Source organism: Lagopus muta, chromosome 3 (genome assembly GCF_023343835.1).
Source record: "Lagopus muta isolate bLagMut1 chromosome 3, bLagMut1 primary, whole genome shotgun sequence".
Classification (NCBI taxonomy): Eukaryota; Metazoa; Chordata; class Aves; order Galliformes; family Phasianidae; genus Lagopus; species Lagopus muta.
Window position 1 is genome coordinate 4,842,147 of NC_064435.1, and position 21,137 is coordinate 4,863,283.

Consider the following 21,137-nt stretch of genomic DNA (forward strand, 5'->3'; position numbering starts at 1 on the left):
GCAACAAGGCTTATAGTGGGCTTGGAGAATATGGCCTACAAGGAAAGACTGAAGGAACTGGGGCTGTTCAGTCTGGGGAAAAGGAGGCTGAGGGGAGACCTTGTTGCTCTCTGCCAATATCTGAAAGGTGCTTACAGTGAGAGCAGGGCTGGTCTGTTCTCACTGGTGACAGGTGACAGGACGAGGGGAAATGGCCTCAAGTTGCACCAGGGTAAGTTTAGGTTGGATATCAGGAAACACTTCTTTACAGTAAGGGTTGTTAAGCACTGGAATAGGCTCCCCAGGGAGGTGGTTGAATCACCATCCCTGGATGTGTTTGAAAACAGTTTGGATGTGGTGCTCAGGGATTTAGCAGAGGGTTGTTAGAGTTAGGGTAGTGTGGTTAGGCTATGGTTGGACTTGTTGATCTTTAAGGTCTTTTCCAACCTGAGCAATTCTATGATTCTAGGCATCAACTACCTTGCTAGAGCCCTGGTCCAGTCTTTCATCACCATCATTGGTAAGGAAATTTTTCCTAATGTCCAGTGTGAACCTACCCTGGTACAGTGTCATGCCACTCCTGCATGTCCTGTCATCTGTTACCAGGGTGAATAGGGATCACCTCCCTCTGTTCTTCCCCTCTCCATGAAGTTGCAGAGAGCAATGAGGTTATATCTCAGCCTCCTTTTCTCCAAATTGGACAACCCAAGTGTTCTCAGCCTCTCCTCATAGGATATGCTTTTCAGCCTTTTTACCATCTTCATTGCCCTCCTCTGGATACTTTCAAGTATCTTAACATCCTTTTAACATTCTTTGCAGTGAAAAGTTTATATAGAATCCCTGTGAAGGCCAAAACCAGTTACAAATAATGAGGATTTCACGTTGTATCTATATGTATTTAGGAGCATCAAAAATATCTTCCAATATGAAAAGTACATTTCCATTGCTTTATTTATTCAGATATTCAGGACTTGAAGTGATGAGATTTCTGAGTGCTTCATTTATGAGAGTAATGTAATACTTGATCAATTTTCATATACTTTTGGAGGGCTGAAGGCAGGAGGTAAAGACAACACAGCATATTATTCATTCTAACCTCTGCACATTTTTGATAGAACGAAAATTAGTAGGAAAATAGACCTTCAGTGAGAGCTTACTGCCATGCTGTTTCAATTAAGAAAAAATTCTGAAGTAATTTAACTTAGAGTGTCATTGAGATTATAGGTGTATTGAGATAATTTAAATTAAGAACATGCTGTCTTGTTTTTTAGCATCTGGTAGATGGCATCTGGTTTCAGCTTAACAACCAAGGTTTATTATTTTAAAACAGGATTTGAACAGATGGAGCACATGTAGTATTAAGGTGGCTAATATTTTCAACTTGTGCTTCTATTCATGTTTTATAAATATTTTTAAACAAAATTTATATTTTTTTCAAGGAGCTTCTATGCATTCTGTCTCTTGGATCAAGGCATCTGTAACAAGTGTTCTTTAAAGTCTACAGAGTGCTGTCTTTGGTTCTGAGTGCTCTGCCTCTTCTTAGAATCACAGAATCACAGAATGGCCTGGGTTGGAAGGGACCTCAAGGATCATGAAGCTCCAACCCCTGCCACATGCAGGGCCACCAACCTCCCCATTTAATACCAGACCAGGCTGCCCAGGGCCCCATCCAACCTGGCCTTCAACACCTCCAGGGACGGGGCATCCACAACCTCTCTGGGCAGCCTGTTCCAGCACCTCACCACTCTCTCTGTAAAGAACTTCCCCCTCACATCCAACCTAAATCTTCCCTCCCTCAACTTAAAACCATTTCCCCCTGTCCTGCAGTTATCAACCCTTTCAAAGACTTGATTCGCCTCCTGTTTGTAGGCTCCCTTTAGGTACTGAAGGGCTGCAGTGAGGTCACCCCGCAGCCTTCTTTTCTCCAGGCTGAACAAGCCCAGCTCCCTCAGCCTGTCTTTGTAGAGGAGGTGCTCCAGACCCCTGATCATCTTCATGGCTCTCCTCTGGACCCTCTCCAACAGCTCCCTGTCTTTCTTGTACTGGGGGCTTCAGACTTGGACACAGTACTCCAGATGGGACCTCACAAGAGCAGAGTAGAAGGGGACAATCACCTCCCTGTCCCTGCTGGCCACCCCTCTTCATGTTTATATTGATACTCCTTCTCCTGGTTTCTTCAGAATCTGGAGTTAAAAAACACTGCATTTTCCATGTGGTATTTGAAGGGCAGGTTATGCCTTTCTTTATGCTCTTTACACACTATGCCCTTTATTAGACTCACTATTCCTTCTTATTCAGAATATTCCATGGATCTGTGCATTCTACATTTTAACTGAAGAAACTCAGATATATTCACACTCATTTCAGAGAAGCTTGGTCACACACAAGTGATCCCCAGCTGAACAGTGATAAATCCTTGCATTTTTTTTCAAAAAGAAATGCAAATTATGCAAGGTTTTATCAATGTTCAGCTGGCTGGCGGGATTTTTTGTGGGAAGCACAGAAAGGTTTAATTAGAGATAGCATCACAAAGTCATTCATGCTCTACTTTTGTGTCTATTTTTGTTTGACTAACTCTTGGGGACCAGTCCATCCCCATCCTGTAACTCTGGGTGCCTCTTCTCAACCCTCCTGATGAAGTGAGATAAGAACATCTTTGCTGGCAGACTGGCAAGTCTTGTGTGTCTGGCTTTAAATTTAATACCTCGAAGGATGGACACCAAAGCCTGTACAGTAGTGGGAGAACAACTGAAAAGAGATAAATGTGTGGGAGCATATGGATGCCTGAATTGCAGAGACTTAGAAACTTGGAGGGAATGGATGCCATTCAGAGCAAGATGGAGAATTGGAATAACCTTATTAATTTCAACAACAAAAGAGGAAACTCTTGCACCTGCAGTGGAGCTGTTCTGTGCATTAATATAGACTAGGAACTAGATGGCTAGAAAAAAAGGACGTTGGTTCCTGTCATCTGTGAGTTGGTGACGTATCCTTGTATGGATGAAGGCTCGCTGTGTCTTGCCCTGCACAAATGAGAATACAGCAACAAGACAAAAGACTGTTAGAGAATCATGGAATGGCTCTGCTTGGAAGGTACTTCAAAGATCATCTAGTTCAAACCCCCACCATGGATGAGGTTGCTACCCACTAACTCAGGCACTTGATCAGGTAGCCAAGGACCCTGTCCAGCCCGGCCTTGACCACTCCAGGGATGGAGCACCCACAGCTTGTGTCGGTGACCTGTTGCAGTGCCTCACCACTGTCCCGTTGACACTTCCATGTGTGCATGTGGAATATTATGTCTTTGATCTCTCAGTGTGACAGAGATATTGAAACTATGATGTCGGAGGCTACCAATATGATTAGGCTGCCCTTGTGACCTCCATTCTTGGGGATCAGGTTTTTTTCTTTAAGTTCCTAAGGGGTGGTTGTGTTGAAGACTGAAGTAGACTGTGAGAGATGCTTAGTGAAAGGATGAGTGTAGCGTGTTGCTGCCAGACAAATTCCAGTAAGGCACTGGGAAAAAAACTTTTGCACAGTGCCAATCCAGTAGTAGAACAGGTTGTCAATAGGTGCTATAATATTGCTGTTTTTGAAGGTATTGAAAACATCTGAACAAGGCCTTGATGATGTACTGTTTTCACTGCTTTGAACATAGGGTTGTGCAGTGACATCTGCAGTTGGCTTCCACTGCAGGTTGTTCTGTGATTTGTACAGCCATGCAGTGAACTGGATAAGAAAATGGCTGCTGAAAAATAAAGTCCTTTTCCTCTCCCTGTCTCTTACTCTCAACAGGTTTGGTTTTCAGACTGAGAAATTTTCAGATTTTGTGAATGTACTTCAATTTCAGTGAAGTGAGACGATAAAGTTTTGGAATCACACTCATGAAAATATTCTGAGTCTAGCCCTAAAAGGCCTTAAAAATGAGATTTTCCATGCTACCTTAAGTATCATGCTCAATCTTTAACATTTTTTTTAACCTCAGCATTAATCTCTGTGATTTCTGTGAAGTCTGTCGTATTTGAAATATTTTATTACAGTTTTAAAAACTGTCTTCCATGTTTCTTCCACTGTTTTTTTCTTTTCTATATTTAAACTTAATTGCTATCTTTTTCTTTTTTAATTGCATTTTCATTCAGTCATGTTGCTGGTATTGTTCTGCAGTGTAGCTATTCTTTTCTTGGTACGTGGAATCCAAAGTTGGAAGCAATACTTAAGGTGAGGCTTCTCGTGGAATAAAGGCTGCATAACTCATGTTTCAGATACGATGCTTGCTCTGAGGCCAGTATCTTTTTTCCAAGTATCCTGTGTTTGACTGCTTTTGAGCATAGAATCACAGAATTATAGAATGGCTTAGGTTGGAAGGGACGTTAAAGATCATCTAGTTCCAACCCCCGCTCTGTCGTGGTCAGGGCTGCCAATCACACATAACCAACTCATTACTCCAGCTTTCATTTAATTTCATCTGATTTCTGTAAGTTCCCCTCATTTATTAAGTTTCTGAACACTGACATATCTTTTCCAAATATGTAAATTTCATAAATGTTTTTGTATTTCACTGTCCAAGTAGCCAATCAGAATTTTTAAGCGTTGGACAGAAGCTTGAGTCATCTCCTTTGATATTCTCTCTGGGTTTGACAGCAAACCACTGGTAACTGTTACTGAAATGCACTTCTATATCTGTCTGTTCAGCTTTTAATGACTTCATATTGATCATAATTATGAATCTCCCATTAGGAAAACGTTACATGTTTTGACTCTTAAAAATCTGTAAAGGTTTCCTAAGAGGTACTTTCATTAGATGGAGCTTTATATTCCCATACATCATCTTAACATCAGCAGTAGTTTGCAGTAGTTAGGAAACTCACTAACTGCATATAATTAGTTTTAATAATGAAGTACCACGATAATAATAAAGTAGAAAGCTTAAAATATGGCTAAGACTACTGCTATAAGTAAACTCTGATCATTAATCATCTAGATTTGTTTTTCATTAGTTTAATCTTATTTATGAACATTTGCTAATTTGTTTACGGTTATGTGCATGCTTCCACCTGTATTTTTTTGCAAAAGAACTCAAAAACAGATTACTGAAAATAAATTGTTTTGGAAAGATGCTAGATGTGGAATTCTGCGTGGCAGAGAGAAAAAAATCACTAATCACAGAATCATGGAATCAGTGAAGTTGAAAGAGACCACTAAGATCATCCAGTCCAACCATCAGCCCATCACCACCATGCCCACTCAACCTTGGCTGTCTGTGCCACGTCTACACATCTATTGAATGCATCCAGGGATGGTGACTCCACCGCCTCCCTGGGCAGCCTGTGCCAATGCCTCACTATTCTTTCTGAGATGTTTTTGTTCCTAGTATACAACTGGAAAATTGTTATATAGAAATCTTTTCAAAAACTGGCCTGTCTTTTTAGGCTGAAGATTTTGGGTAACGTGCTGCGTTACAGTTGTAGGCACCCAGCCACACACCAGACAACCAAGATAGTATAAAAGACTAAATTTTTTGTAGGGGAAGTAACTAGTTCATTTGACTGTCATTCAGGTTTTCACTATGAGACAGTTTACGTTGGGTACTGTCTGTTGCTAAAAAACTTGAAATAAAGGTGTCTACATGATGAAATTGGATTACTTTTTTCTAATGCTGTCTGGTGTGTTCATTGGATCTGAGGCCCTGATTGAAACTAGTCTTATTGTTCAAATGAAAATATCTTGAATTTCCAAGCCTAAAGAGTTGCACTTGAAACTGGAAGTCATCTATTTCTTTCCAGACAGGTGCATGTGCTGTTAATAACAAAGAGTTGGCTATTGGAAGTGAGACCCAGGAGATGAGAGGCATTTAAAAATGGGACTGCAGTGGAATGGCAGGTTTGTGATGGCACTGACAATTCAGCAAAATGTGTGTAGGTTTATGAGTAGATGGATGTACAGTGTTGGACTTCAACAGCCTGTAATTCATTGTATCTGTGCAGGGTTTTGGTTTTGGTGGTTTTTGGGGGGATTTGGGGGTTTTTTTTGTTTTTTTTTTTTTTGTTTGTTTTGTTTTGTTTTTTGGATGAATTTTGAATTCTGGATCTTAGTCTTCTGTCACTTATCAGATTGCGCTGTGAGCAAGCAATGGAAGGCTATAATAGCACTCCCTGCTTCAGCTGTTTTGCTTTCATTGATATCTAAAGTCTTAGCTTAGAAATAAGCAAACTTGAATTAAGTTGTCCTCTCTTTTTCCTGTCATTTTATCTCTGAATGTTTTGGTTAATTTTCACTTACAAGGTGATGTGTTTGCTGCACTGTTCAGTTTGCTCAGTATTGGCACGGTCAAGAGACAAAGATCTCAGTACTACTGAAATTCAGTGCTATTTGTAACCATTAGGCATGCTCAGACCATCTAACCATATCAGGTTTCTCTGTTTCGCTGATTTTTGCCTTTGAGTCTGCTTGGCAGCAGAGCTTGACCTGGACTTAAGATACAGGATGCTTTGCGGGCAAGATTTTAGGTATTACTGTAGAGGATTTGCTGTTTTTTGAATTAGTTTGTGCAACTCAGTGTTCCAGGGAATATTTTGTTGTCTTGTACCAGGGAGCAGAACCTGGACAAAGGGCTTAAAAAGTGTGAGCAGGTCATTGGTTTTATTAATTGAAGTATAGCTGTGTATTATCTTTTAAAATCCCTGTAAACACTTGCCATACATTGGGAGTAATGGCCAAAAAATAGACTTTCTTCTGATTATTCCACTCACCTGAAGGGACATTTCATATTTTTATGTCTGTTACGGAAATATCACATGCATAGGAAAACATTTTGCATCAAGTTCAAGAGGTGGTTGGCTGTAGAAATAACCTGCAGATGTGTTGAATTTGAAACTGCAAAAAACAAAATACGTTTTCCTTAGGAATGCGTGGACCTGGTTTGATATCATTTACCAATAATAAACTTTGGAGAATCAGCTGTATATTATACATGACTATTATATATATAATAGTCATGTTGTGTTGATATCTGAGACATCAGGCTTTCCATGGACATTTAAGCAGTAAAAAATTGTAATATTCCAGGCACCACTGTGAGCCATTTTAAGTAAATTACAGTTAAGTTAGTTTAACGTTAGAGTTACTGGCTGCTGCTCTGTTTTAAAACTTCTTTAAAATCCTGCTTTTTAATTGGTGTTTTCTCTCATTACATTCCTAGATTGGAGATGAGATAACAGAATTATTTATCTGCCATATCTTTGAAGTACTTCCTGTTACTTATTCGCTATCCCATAATTTGCTTTATGGAAATTATTCTGCTGTGCTGGTGTCCTGGGTCTTATTTTGCAGCAGCAGTGTTTTTGTGAGGTGGCAGGCAACTGCGTTGGATTTTCCAAATACTTGGTTTTGTGTAGTGTTGTTTATGGCTTTCAGACTTTTTTCTTAGGGCTTGTGAATTCTTCATTTGTAGACCTTATAGGGAAATTAAAGCTATTTAGTACATTTTTCTCAGATCATAAGAAGGGCTATTACAAAAAAATGTTGCAAGAATGGTATGAACTGTATTGATTCCCTTCTTCTGTCATCTCATTGAGCTCTTGAGTCTCAGCCACTAGCTGGTAGATCTTATTTTAATGTGAGATTTCAAGAATTTTTTTGAAGCCTCCTGGAGAGCCTGTAAAATTATGTCCCGTGTTAAAAATCAGTTGTCTTCAGTACTTTCATTTTCTTTTCAGTGATGCAGATGAGAACATAGTTCATGGTTCAGATGATGTACCGCTCCTTGTAGAGTTTTTGAGCTCATAGATTCCTCTACCTTTGCTTGATTATTTTTGAGAAAGATACTTCCAGTTTTTTGGAGTAGTAGGATGAAGCCTTGAGGCATCTTCCTAGGAGTTCACCCTGTTGTTACATTTGGACATCACTTCACCTGTTCTCTCAGTAGAAGACTCCTAAGTTGGAAAAGGGGTGTTTTCATGAAGCTTAACTGTTGTATGTGTGGCCATAGAGGAGCTGTGATCGCTCCACGTCCACTTTATCCTGCAGTTAAATATCTGAAGGGAGGGCACAGATTGGTCAGAGCCAGGCTCATGGGTGCCTTTTGACAGGACAAGAAGCCATGAGCGCAAACTGGAGCCCAGGAGGTTCTCTCTGAGCATCAAGGTGCATTTCAGTGCTGTGCTGGTGACAGAGCACTGACACAGGTTGCCCAGAGATGTTGTGGAGTCTCCTCCTTGGAGATCTTCCAGAGCTGCCTGAGCACGGTCCTGGGGACCCTGCTCTGAGTGCTCCTGCTTCAGCAGAGGTTGCACCAGATGGACCCAGAGACCCTTCCAACCCCAGCTATTACTCTGCCTACCTGAGACAGGGGCTTCTTGTGGTACAAAGCCATGCCAAAGTCAGTGAATGTAAAACTTCAGCTAAATACGAAATCATTCTGATTTCTGTACGGAGCCCTTTGTATCCCATGTCCTTCTGAAGTCAGGGAGTTTGAAAAAAGAAGTCCGATGCTCTTCCTGTTACAAATGCACGTTGGCTGATACATCCCACATTATCATCTTTATATTAATGTTATAATTTCTATTTATTATTTATAGTTACTCTTCTTAATTTGTTTAATTGGAAAATGTAATCTTTGTGTTCCGGTGGATGCCACCTAACCTTTTATATCAGAACTTGTGTAATTTATTTTGAAGACGGATACAAATAGAGATTCTGTTACTCCCAACAGTTGATTTCAGTTCTTCACTGTCTGTAGAGTAAGATCTAATTTTTTCTTACTTCAGTCTGAGCTTGTTGCTGAGTTCATGCAGGACTGTGTAGGAGGGAAGCTTGCAGGTTACATGCCTGTGCAATTCTGTTGTGAAGCTCGCCCTGTATGGACAAACTCTCTCTGCCTTGCATAACACTCCTTGTATATCCATAGATCTCACACCAAGCCATCATTCAAAACTAAGCTACCCCACGTTTGTTCTGTTCTGTATTTCATCATTCAGGTTTTCAGGTTGTTCTAAATTGGTCATTTTGAATTGGAATCCTGCACTGCATACTTCCAGATTCTGCGTTTTCAGAGCTTCCAGACATTTTTTTCCCTCGCTCTTTAGTACACTTCAGAGACTTTTTATCTTTGCAACTTTGTATTTATTGCTCCTCAGTGGAATAAAATTTTTATATTCTGAAGATACGAACAGCTTTAATTCCTATTGTTAGTCAATTCATTGAGTAATAAGCCCAAATATAGAACTATAACCATTAATGAATGTTGATGTTGCAGTTTTAATTTGCAGTCATAAAATTTGTGCATATTGCATGCTCTTTTTCTCTCCAAATCAAAGTTTTCCTTAATTCTAATTTACCCTTCCTTGAAGCGTGAAGGGGAAGCAAGCGTGGAAGGCGTTCTTAATCAACTGGTCCTGGAGCATCTACAGTTGGCTCCTCTCCAGTGGGGTGAGTAATGTCAAAATCTGTTGATGATTTCTTCTGAGGATGTACTGGGTTGTAATTTCGAGCAGCATGAGAAAGATAATATTTTCATTCACTGATGATCTGCAACACAGAAGAATTTGCTAGGATTTTTTTTCCATTAGATGTTTTGCTTATGATTTAGCTGAAGAGAAATGTAAGGTGTATATCTTTTAAGTATCACTGCTCAAGTGATAGTAAATGTGCAAATTGAGTATGCACTTTTGCCTGTAATTGTGGTCTCAGTATTTTGTAGGAATGGTGGCTGATGCTAAAATTTTCCCTTTGCTTGACAGTGCGTGTTCTTAAATTTCACTAAGATATTTTCATGGAGTTGCAGTATAACTTGTGGCGTATTTCCCATCGTGATTGATATCTGGATTACTAGTTTTTTTAGTAGTCCTTGTAAGTCTTTATTTTGCATTTAGAATGATGTTCCAACAATTAACTATTGAATTCCTTCAATATTGAAGGGTCTTGATACTGTGACTTCTATCTGAGTTTCTCAACATGGCCAGAATAGTTGTTTTGGAACGCGTGGCGCTTTATCCCCAGACCTTCTATTGCCGTGGAAAGGTGCAGGAAAAATGTTGCTGCATCCATAAGAAAATTGTTTTCAAAGTCTTTGTTTTCAAATTCACTGCTCTTTGTTTTAATTAATTTGATGACCTATAGAGGATTGGTTTTAAGGAACAGCAGTCCATCACCATTGTCTGAGTTAACTATTAAAACTGATAAGGTCCCCCAGAATCCCTTTCTTGTAAATGCTCTTGTAAATGGATGGGAAGGTTGAAACTGGTAATGTTTTAAATTTGTTATGTCCTAAACATGTCAAACTTTCACCATAAACATCTTCGTCTGGAATCATGCTTATCTGTCATCTGCTCCTCAGAGGATTCAAAGATTTGGTACTATGTGTTTTTATGATGTCTATGGTGATGATTGCCCTGGTCATCATCGGTGAAACAAACAGCGTGTATTTCATGTGCCTTGACAGCTCAGGTCCCTTGGGAGCCATCTTTGTTCTGCTGAGTCCCACTGACCTTGTTTGTAGCTTGGGCTCTGTGCTTGGAAATCTGCCCTTGGTACTCTTGCACTGTTGAAAAATTTTCTTAGTTGTTTTCGTTTAATCTTCTTTTTGCTGCCAAACACCACATTCAGACCTCCTATAAAATAGGCTTTTACAGTCATGGGGACTGTATTTGCAAATCCTACCTAGGTGGTGATTTTCACTGGTATTTTGATGCATGTAAGTACTCTTTTTGCAGGTCTCATTTGTTTTCACGCCTAATACTTACTCAAATTGAAATTGCTATTGAATATATTATCCTATTTGTATAACACAAGAGATGTCTTAAAGTAAAAGCTGTAGCTCACTGGAAAAAAGATATTGAAAGAGTGGTATTGATTAAGTGCCTGATTTAACTTAAATAAAAAGCAGGATTTTTACATAGGATTTTCTTTCAGTGAGCTACAATTTCAAATATTCAGTGGCATAGTATTTGCTCCCCAATCTCACCACTCTGCAGCCAGGTAAACCTATATGCAGTCATCATGTGGTAAGGTAATGAGCTCCCTCAGGAAGTATGTATTGTATGTACAGGCTGATGTTGATTTATTAGTGCATGGGGTAGATGAGGATTTAAACGATTGTCTTTTCAACTCAGTAGTTCCCACCCAGAAGGTGGCAGTGATGAAGATGTCTGGTTAATGAAGAGTTTTTGTGTGTTCACATTTAGACAAGGAGATGCATTGTCTTTCAGAACGTAGATTTTAGCTGGAATATGTTTCCCATTCAACAGTTATAGGCATTGTAAAATGCTGTGTGTTTCCAGTCTTCCAGGATGTAATGCACACTCTGTTTCTCTCTTCTTTTTCCTCTTATTTTCAACCAGTTGAAGTAATCTTTGTGTTTTCATATGATGTATTATAGACCTTAACTGTCTTGCACAAATCAGCTTTTTTAGTGATAGTAGTCTGTGGCGAGTACCAATAATGAGACAATCTTATGCAAGGTATCTTAAATATTCTTTGACCATTAACAGTGAAAACTGTCATCTTAATGTATATAATGAATAGGGCAATATTTTATGAACGTTCTTTTCTCATCCTGCCTTTCTGAATTTTTTGAAGTTATTGCTAAGTTACTTGAATGCAATACGGTACAATCGGCTACTTGAGTTTTTTTTATCTTCACACTCTTTGTTGTCACAGCCTTGCTTTGCTTTGAGTTTTTCTTTTCTGTAGAAAGAATAACTGGCGTTTTAGTGTGAATGCTCCTTACGTGAGCTATCATTGTAATGCAGCCTTTCAGTGTATTAGCTAAGAAATGTTGTCCCAGCATTGCGCAACAAAATTGATTTTATGATTATTCAAAGCTTTTCCTATATTGATGGCTACATTGAAGGGTTTACTTTATTAAAAGTGCTCACACTGAAACATGAATGAATATTTTAAATGGTTTTGATTAAAAAATGACTGGCTCTTGTTCAGAATTAGAAAATCTGCACTTCAAGATTACTTTTAAATTTGACATGCTTAATTCATACTACGTTCCTAAAATTATAAAAGTATATTGAAATAGTTTTTCATCTGAATATGACAATCCTGTCTTTGCTTCATCAAATGCAAGGCAAAGAGTATTATTAAAAGTTGATAGCACTGAAATTTTGTTGTAAAGGTTAGAAGTCCAGGCCTGGGGCCCCCGCGCAAGAAAGATGGGGAACTCTTGGAGCAGGTCTACAGGAGGGCCACTAATTGATCAGGGGGCAGGAGCACCTCTCCTATGAGTTGAGGGAACTGGGCTTGTTTAGCTTGTAGAAGAGAAGGCTCTGGGGAGACCTCATTGTGGCCTTCCAGGACTTGAAGGGAGTGTATAAACAGGAGGGGGAGTGGTTGTTCATGAGGGTGAATAGTGATAGGACAAGGGGGAATGGTTTTAAACTGAGACAGGGAGGTTTAGCTTAATATTAGAAGGAAATTCTTTGTTCTTCACACAGAGGGTGGTGAGGCACTGGAACAGGTTGCCCAAGGAGGCTGTGGATGCCCCATCCCTGGAGGCATTCAAGGCCAGGCTGGATGTGGCTCTGGGCAGCCTGGTCTGGTGGTTGGCGACCCTGCACATAGCAGGGGGTTGAAACTGGATGATCAATGTGGTCCTTTTCAACCCAGGCCATTCTGTGATTCAATGAAGTCAGCCTGGAAGGTTGTCAGGTGGAGGAAAAACGTGGCTCTTAGTGGACAGTGAGGGTTGTGATTTCATCTGATAAAGTGACTAGAGAAGGAAAAAAGTATTTAAAACATGAAGAATCATAAAAAAGGAAATATGTCGGAGGGGGGAGAGAGAGTTCTTAATATGTAGTTAAAATTGATTTTAAGATTTAAGACATCTGTGGAAAATGAAGTTGTCTATTAGCGAGGTTAGTAAATCACACGTAATTGGAAAACATAATCTTGCTCAACACCAGCAAGTTCAATGTTCTCTGAAATTTATGACATATTTTCTTTTTACTGCCGGGCAACAAACCAAATGTAGAAATAGATGTGGTTTTAAGTTGCATATATTAATATCATCACGTCAAGGAAACACAGCCTACAAAGTTTAATGAGGAGAACCAGGACTCTTCCAGGGAATATGTCTTACAAATCCTGTGGTTAGATTTGAAAATGATCAGATGGAAGCAAATGTAATTACTTACAGTGCAGTATTTTTTCAATCTTTATTTGATTTATGTTACAATGTTTTGCAAGCAAGCAAAATTTGGAGACCAACCAGTTAGCAGTTTGATGGTACTCTCCTGCATTTTGTAGCAAAATTATCAAACGTAGAAATGCCATGCAGAAAATGTTGTTACTGAACTTGAAGTAGAATGAATTTGAAATAGGCTTTTGATTAAACCTGGAATAGGCTGGGCCTGGGATATTCCTGCATTAAAATTTGAGAAATACCTCTTAAACCAGAGATTGCCAGCATTTTGCTTGTTGTACACAAATCTTACAGCAGCATTTCTGAAATTCCCCTCCTATGTGAAACAAAAGCAACTTACCTCACTGGCTGCAAAAACGAAGTAGAGACCTTGTGTTTTCCTAATGGTCTTCCTATGTGAAAGGTGTATTAGAGAAGTGTGATTTACAATTATAGACAGATCTTGAAGGGCTACATGTCCTAACATATAGGGCAAACATTTAGCTTTTCTTTCCCTGTAGAAACTGGCTGAATAACAAAACCAATGATTATACGTAAACTCTGAGGACAGTACTTACAGTCATTTTCTAGGAACCAAATGTCAAGCATCACCACAGGCAAATCCAGAAATAGCTTTAAGTTTTCATTCATTCTTTTATTTCATTCAGTCATTTCATTCATTCTTCACTCTTCCATTCTAACGTTACTTTTATTGGAGGTGACAGCATTAAACTTAATCGCAGTGTTAAATGCAGTTCTTAATGCAGGATATTTCATTTTCCAGCATGTAATTGAGGGAAAACTAACAATACTGGTGAATGCTCTATAGATCAGAATTAGGGAAAATGGTGATTAATATTCAAAATCTTAGTTTTTAACATATAGACAGAAAATACTTCACATTTTGTTGTTGGCTCCTAAGAAATTGTTGGTCTGCTTGCATGGTGCAGGCATATTGTAGTTAGAGAAAGCTCAGGAAGTCTGAACTGAAGAATGGTTTTAAATTTTCCAGGTAGTTGGCAAAGAGACAGTAGAGAGGTAGATTTATAACTATTTTGGAGTGCTTAATGAAGATGGAGCCCATGACAGCTTGTTTGGAAGTTCTGTCTGGTTAAGTTTAACAAAACATCTTATGGAGCTATTATTTTTAAAGAAATTATTTAAATGATATTGTTTCTTTTAAATAGCATCAAACCACAATATTTTTTCACAGCTTATATATTTCATGGAACTTAATTACTAAAACTACTCACCCATTTTATTTTGCATTTTCCAGTCTGATCTTAGACCATGATTAAATCTTTCTTTCCACAGTTTGTATTATTAACTGTTAAGGATTGCAGCAGTGTCAAATCAACCTGTCCTGAATATAGAGGAAAATGTTTTAAAGTGTCTGTCATTGAGAAGATGATGGAGCCATACTTCCCTAAGCTCTTGCTTTGGATGCTATCTTGACACCCTGATATCTTCTTGTCCCCAAGGGCCCATTTAAAAGAGCTGGATCTCTGCCGACATGATTATTGTTAACAGTTTTATTTTAGTCAGAGCAGTCCTGTAATGTTGCTCATTCTCCATGTTAGAAATGCCAGTGCTGTCCTGGTGTTGTTAAAAGAACAGGTTTAAGGGGAAACAGCATGAAAGCAGTTTTGCTTTTTCTTTCAATAAACAAATCACTCGTAGACCCTCCACAAGGTCACATGGATAAACTATATAGGGATAAGATTGGGAGTATGAAGCAATCAGCAGCATATATCAATGTTGGTTCTTCAGAAATACTACAAATATTCATTTATCAAACTAAAATATTCTTAAATTATACTTCAGATTTACAGTAGAATGGCTATTACCATCAACAGAAAGTTGAAACCAGAAAAATGGAAGAGAATGCTGTCTGTAAGGTAGAGAATTACAGTTTGATTCATAGCACGATGGAAATTGAGAAACAATCTGGAAACGAATGGGTTTTACTAGGAAATCAACCTTTCTCATCCATTTAGGAAAAACTTCAGGTTTCTCATTTTTATTTTTAAGATATAAGAGAGGTGGGAACACTTTCGTATCTTAACAGCTTGTGTGCAGGCTGTTTTGGAGGATATTTTGGCAATGTCAAACAAGCAACATGCTTTAGTTACTGGGAAGTGTTAAGGGACTGGGGTAGTACACTGAAAAAAGGACTAACTTGATAAAAACTAGGGCATCTGGCACAAAATTAATGTTCTCACATGTCAAAACATGCTATTGTGTGATATGCTTTGAATCAGCTGTTGTTGCTAATTCTTACCAAAGCCTTGGTTACCCAAAACTGAGAGGAACTTGAAGAGAAAGGGTTTCAAACCTAAATGGATCAGGAGTGATTTCAAATAAAAGGTACTGAGGAAAAGTACAACACCATGAAGTGAAAAATTAATGAACAAAACCACACGTAAAGTGCCAGTGGTTACCTCCATCTCAGATTCCTGAGATTCTGGGCATCTCCAGGGACGGGGGCATCCACAGCTTCTCTGGGCAGCCTGCTCCACTGCATCATCGCTCTAGATGAAATTAACAACTTAAATCTTGAAGAGCAATTTAAAGCTGCAGATTGCCTCCATTTCTGCATGTGGTGTCTTGATCTTGGCTGAATGCAGGATGTCCATCCAGCTGCTCTCTCCTTTCACCTCTTCAAAAGGAGGAGGTAAGAAAACAAGATGAAAAAGTTGGCAAGAATGAGGTGAACACATACCAGTTGTGGTCACAGGCATAACAGACCTAACGTAGGGAAAATTAATTTACATTCTTGACCACTAATATAGATTCAAATAATAGGAAACAAAATGTAACAATGCTAATGGAGTGTAAGTATTGGTCTAGAACCATTATTTTGCAATTTTTCCAATGTGAACTGCTAGTGATTTTTTGCTTAAAAAGGGGGAACAGTAACCTGGTAAAATATGCTGATGGCTCACAGATGAACACCACCATCTCTTCAAAAAAGGATCGGGCTACCGCACATGAATCGATAGATAATCACAAAAATCAAAGTACCATAACTGAAATGGATGACATGTAGTCCAGAAAGGAAGGTTATCTGTTCTGAGACTAATAACACAGAGATCTGCTAGAAGTTCAGCTGTCTGAATTGACTGGAGAGAAATTGATTAAGTGTTGCTCTGAGCTACCAATGTGATTCAGCTGTGAAGAAAGGTGTTTGATGTTTGCACAGGTCTCTAATGGAACTTCCCGTGGGAAGCTTCTTGCAGAAGAGCTCAAATCAAACCGGAGTAGGAAAAAATATGTTTTGTAGGTGATCAGGGAGTGAAGACTTACTGTTGGATTTGCGTTTATGTTTGTGGGGTTATCTTACTGTGCTGAATAAAATCAGCTCAGATATCAAAAACTGAGTAATTCTGGGAGGTGGGTTCTGTGTTCACTGCTTAGGCATCTAATGCAGTCTTTCTTGCTTCGAAATATACTTTATCTGGTATAAATTTTTTCAATTTAGTAAAATCAAGGCACAGGGAAGAGAGCTGACTTAGTTCCAGACATCTGTCCAGAGGACCAGGTTGCAAGGAGGGGAAGAAGTTGGTGAAATAGGGTGATTTCTGTCATAAGAGGTATACTGAATAGTAACTCTGTTAATAAATACAGTTTATTTTGAAGGATGCTTAAGAATATGAATGCAGTCTTAGAGCAGGAATACCAGTGGAGAGGAAATTACCAAATGATGGTATTGAATTTAATATGAAAGGGAAATAAAAACACGGTATCTTGTGGTAGCAGAATGGTTAACTCAAGTTTGAGTCATGCACATATACCTAGTACATTGTGAGCGAGTGACCTTGCTTTCAATATTGTGTTTTCAAAAACATTATTGCCTTTTTAAAACAAAGCTACTACGAAAGATGTATGCAGGGGTTACTTTGTAGGAATATTGCTTACAACGTTGCTGTTAAGCCATAACAGGGTATTAAGGAGCGTAAGGATGTTCCTTACGCTGTTGCATAGTTTTGGAGCAAGATGCTTAGTTTTATAGACTAATGTCTATATAATGTCTTATAAGCAAATTGAATAATAGGTTACTTAAATATCCCAATTAAAAATGAAAAGCCATCAAAATAATCAAGAAAATGGGTTTCATTTTCAAGAAGAGCTGTAAAGACAATTGTAAGGAAGAGGAGATGGAGAAGACTAAGAAGCTCTCTTGTTAAGCAGCAAGTGGAAGGTATCACTGAATCTGCAGCAAAATAGATTTCTATTACTTTGATGGACACAGAAGATGGTATTTGAATAACGTAGAGAAATATAATTCAGCTTGTGGACAATTATAAAAGAATAAAGCAAAAAAGATCAGAAGATGTATGCGTTAACAAGATAGGCAAGAAAGATGCTTTGATCAGGCAGGATTTTAATTACCCGGCAATTAAATGAATTGTACAGTAAAGTGTGTAGAGAATGAGAAATGGAAAATATGCTAATTGTAGTGTAGGAACATTCTGAATAGCCTATGTAGGACAGGTTCAGTGTGTAATTGGTTTTGGGCAGTAAGCAAGAAAGGAGGCCTTATTCCAGAGGGCATACACTGAGCCTCGTTATCTTGCTTTCTACAGCTCTTAGATTTTATTTCGCTTTCAGAAAATCAGGCATATGCTTGGAACTGAATGACGTGACTGTTGGAAATGAAAGCAGTTTTACTCTGTATACAGTGGACTTTGAATGAGGCTCTCTTACTAATAAAGTGTGCCATTGGGTTGGATTATAGCATTTTCTGTGGAAAAAACACAAATGCACGTAGTTGAAGTGTAGAAATTCATAGTTCAACAACTTCATGGGAAACTTTTACTTTTGTATTGTGCTAAAAACAATGAAACCAACAAAAACGTGTTTGTGTGTGGGCGCACACACCCACACCTGTAATGGGTTCTGACCCTGCAGTTTGGAGGGGGCCTGGTCTGTGATGAGCAGAAGTTCTCTGGTGAACAGACATTCCGAAGGGGGGTTAATTTGTAGTGTTCGTTCTGAAGTAGTCTCTTATTTCACCAAGGAAGCAGATGTGAATTAATGAGTAGAAGGAACATAAATCCACCTCAATAAGCCTTGTAATGCTGAAATTAATAGCTTCCAACTGTCAAAACCTCAGCAGTACAAGCATAGACTACAACATAAAGATTTGTATGAGGAAATAGAAGCTTTGACTGAAGTCCTCTTATTTTTTTTCTCATTTTTAGTGTTGGTGATTGTTGTTGTTGTTCTGTCTCTTTTTCTCTCCAAATATAAGCTATTAGTTATCTGTTTTTAGCTGAAGATATTTATTTTTCCGTCTCCTTTTTACTCCATGTTGTGATTTTTCTTATCCCATTCATTCCCACCATTGTCTCTTAGGTAAAATGATGTTTGAACTTTCTGATGTTACTTTTGTTTCAATTTTGCGTACCAGACTTTTGTATTCAGGGATCGTAATATATAAAAATACATTCAGAAGAGAGATTTTACAGTTTTAGTAGAGGAAGAGGTTAATTTGATTTGATTGATCTGAGTCTTTAATTGATTTGATTTTTGCAAAGAAAGGCAGTCAAAAAGAATATCCATCCCAACCTATGATTGTGTGTTCACTGATGCTTCAAACTCAGTTATGAACTTATTTTGCCATGCATTTTCTTATCAAGGAGAAATTCAGACTCACTTCAGTAACATTTCTGATTACCTATGGATATATTAGAAGTTATTGAAAGAGAAAGGCTTATTTATTTATGTGTTTATTTATATGTTATCTCAGGGTATAAAAGAACTGAGTCAATGTATTCTGTTGGTAGGCTTTGTATGGAAGGGCTTTCATCAGTAGATGCCATAGTTGTTTTCTGTTGTTACATTTTGAGTACTGGCTGGATGGTATTGGACATGTACTGAGCTATTACACAACTTACATCAAGGCCAGGGACTGGTGATGAAATAAGAATCTTAATTAAAAAATGTTAGTAGCATATAGAAAAGGTAAAATGTCTCGACAATGTCTGCAATTACACAGAGAGAAATAATTGGCTTCCTCATGTAGAAACTTTAGGGAAAAAAAGGCAGCAACATCAGCAATCCTAAATAATTAAAAGAAGTGTCAAGGGATAATTACATTTCTGTGCTTTGATAAACAGTCAAGTGTCAGTTATCTGAATGAAAGGTGGGTCTGGTGGTTCAAGCTAAAGGAAGAAGTCAGCTATTGAAAACAATGGGGACCATAAATGAGAAACTTCAGAGCAGAAACAGAGGCCACCAGCCCAGAGTGTTTCTGGTTATAAGTCTTAGAGTAGTGCTTCCAGCTGGGAGAGTAAATTTGTTGTAGTGGGACATGAAGGCATAGAGCTGCCTTTGTGCTGCAGCCAAGGTCCAAACTTTAGTCAAGCACCGTTGAATTGGGAACATCGGTAGCTCAGGGCTTCTCAGCTGTGTCCTTGCCTTCCTCACAGCTCAGATGTTACACCTATATATCAAACCATTTAGAATCTGAGCCCTTATTTTAAATGCAGTATATTACTGCAGAAGTTTAGCGTGCATAACTCCCACAAAACAGGAGCTGACCCCATTGGGGTGGTGTGCTAGTGGGCTCCTTTGTGACATGGAATTCCCACTTACCACTTTGCTTCTTGCTTTACTATCCCTTTTTTACTTCAGCTTTACTACAGTTCCAGAAAGAAAACATGTTGTTTTCCCTCACCTGCTGAATTGAAAAATAATGGTTGTGAAGCAAAATAAGATGAGTGATAAGCGTAGTCAAAGCTTTGAGATTGGGTAAAAATAAGACCAGTAAATAGCTGTCAATTGGAGTTCATCCTGAACTTCTACTGCTAAAGAGGCAAAATGACCTCTTCTGGTTTCCTAGCGACTGTGATTCTATCTACCTTGTTGGAGCCACCTGTGAGGTTGTGAACATCTGCTCCTAGCAAAGGTTTTAAAGAACAGCATTCCCACTATTCTCTGTTTGCGAACTATTTTTGCTAACAGAAAATATTTGATGGAAATTATTTCTGTTTAGGGCTGCTTAATAGATGGGATTTGTATTGTATTCATGTTCTTTAGAATCAACATCATAACATTATATATATATATATATCTTTATGTTATTTAACTTCAAAGCAGATTGCAGAAGGTGTCTCAATATGATTTTGTTTGGAGAACCTTTTATAAACTTACTGAGCTGCGTCTCAGAAGCTTACTGTGAGTAGTAATTTCAAGATTAAATTTATAAGTGACTCATTTCCAGCCCTTTTGTTCTCATGTCAATATTGTTCCTTTGTTTAAATAGCTTTTCTTAGTCTCTGAAGTTTGCTCTTTTTCACTCCAGCTCTTTATTTGGTGTATTTCAAAACAAGTCAAGACTAACTCTCCTTCTCTACTTGATAGCATGATTTTGTTATTACTTGTCCTTCTGTCATCTCAATAGCCTTTCATGTCTCTTGAAAAGTATTTTTATTGAGATCTGCATGATGAAACTAGGAGATCCTTCAGCAAGATCATTCCTGACATAGATCCTTAATGATTTCTACCTTAATGAAGTAATTCTGTGCTTTCATTTTAAGGCAAATTGATGATTATCTGTTGCTGTCTCCTGTTAATCACTGAAATCATAGAGAATATTTAGTATTTCACAGGGTGTGATGCCCTGTGGCTATCGTGATTAACGTTGCTTCCCTCACAAACATTAGGCTGAAACTGGGGATGATGTAGTATATCCAGCCTGTTAAACCTTCTGGCTCTTTTTCAAAGTTGATGTACTAAAACAGTGTGAATTTTGTTGGATCCAGCTACAACAAAGTGCTCAGCAGGTGGCTGCAGACTCCTCTAGCATGACAGGATCTTGAATTTTTAAGATTTTTAAGAGGGATAATAATGTAATCACCGTGAGTAAATGCAAAATAATTAAACCATTAAAACTCTCGGATAAAAAAAATTAATTACATTTGGCTACTGAACTTCCTACTACTGTAGTAAAGCAGCCATATTTCTGTAAGAGATCAATATAATGCTAAGAAAATGTCTGTGTTTCAGATAGAGTAAGGCTTGTCAG

At 38.4% G+C, this 21,137-nt stretch overlaps 1 protein-coding gene across 5 annotated transcripts in view; it reads left to right on the forward strand.

The window, feature by feature from the left end:
• Positions 1-21,137, forward strand: part of TRAPPC9 (trafficking protein particle complex subunit 9) — a 474,287-nt gene that overhangs the window by 212,336 nt on the left and 240,814 nt on the right. For 4 of the 5 annotated variants that reach the window (XR_007376065.1, XM_048940414.1, XM_048940413.1 and 1 more), the window contains one exon: positions 9,315-9,405. Coding sequence is in view for 4 of the 5 variants with exons in the window: in XM_048940414.1 (XP_048796371.1) it covers positions 9,315-9,405 (91 nt within the window). In the remaining variant the exon portion in view is untranslated. Of the gene's footprint in view, positions 1-9,314; positions 9,406-9,893; positions 9,917-21,137 lie in introns of those variants that run through there. The other variant, XM_048940416.1, reaches the window with a different exon arrangement.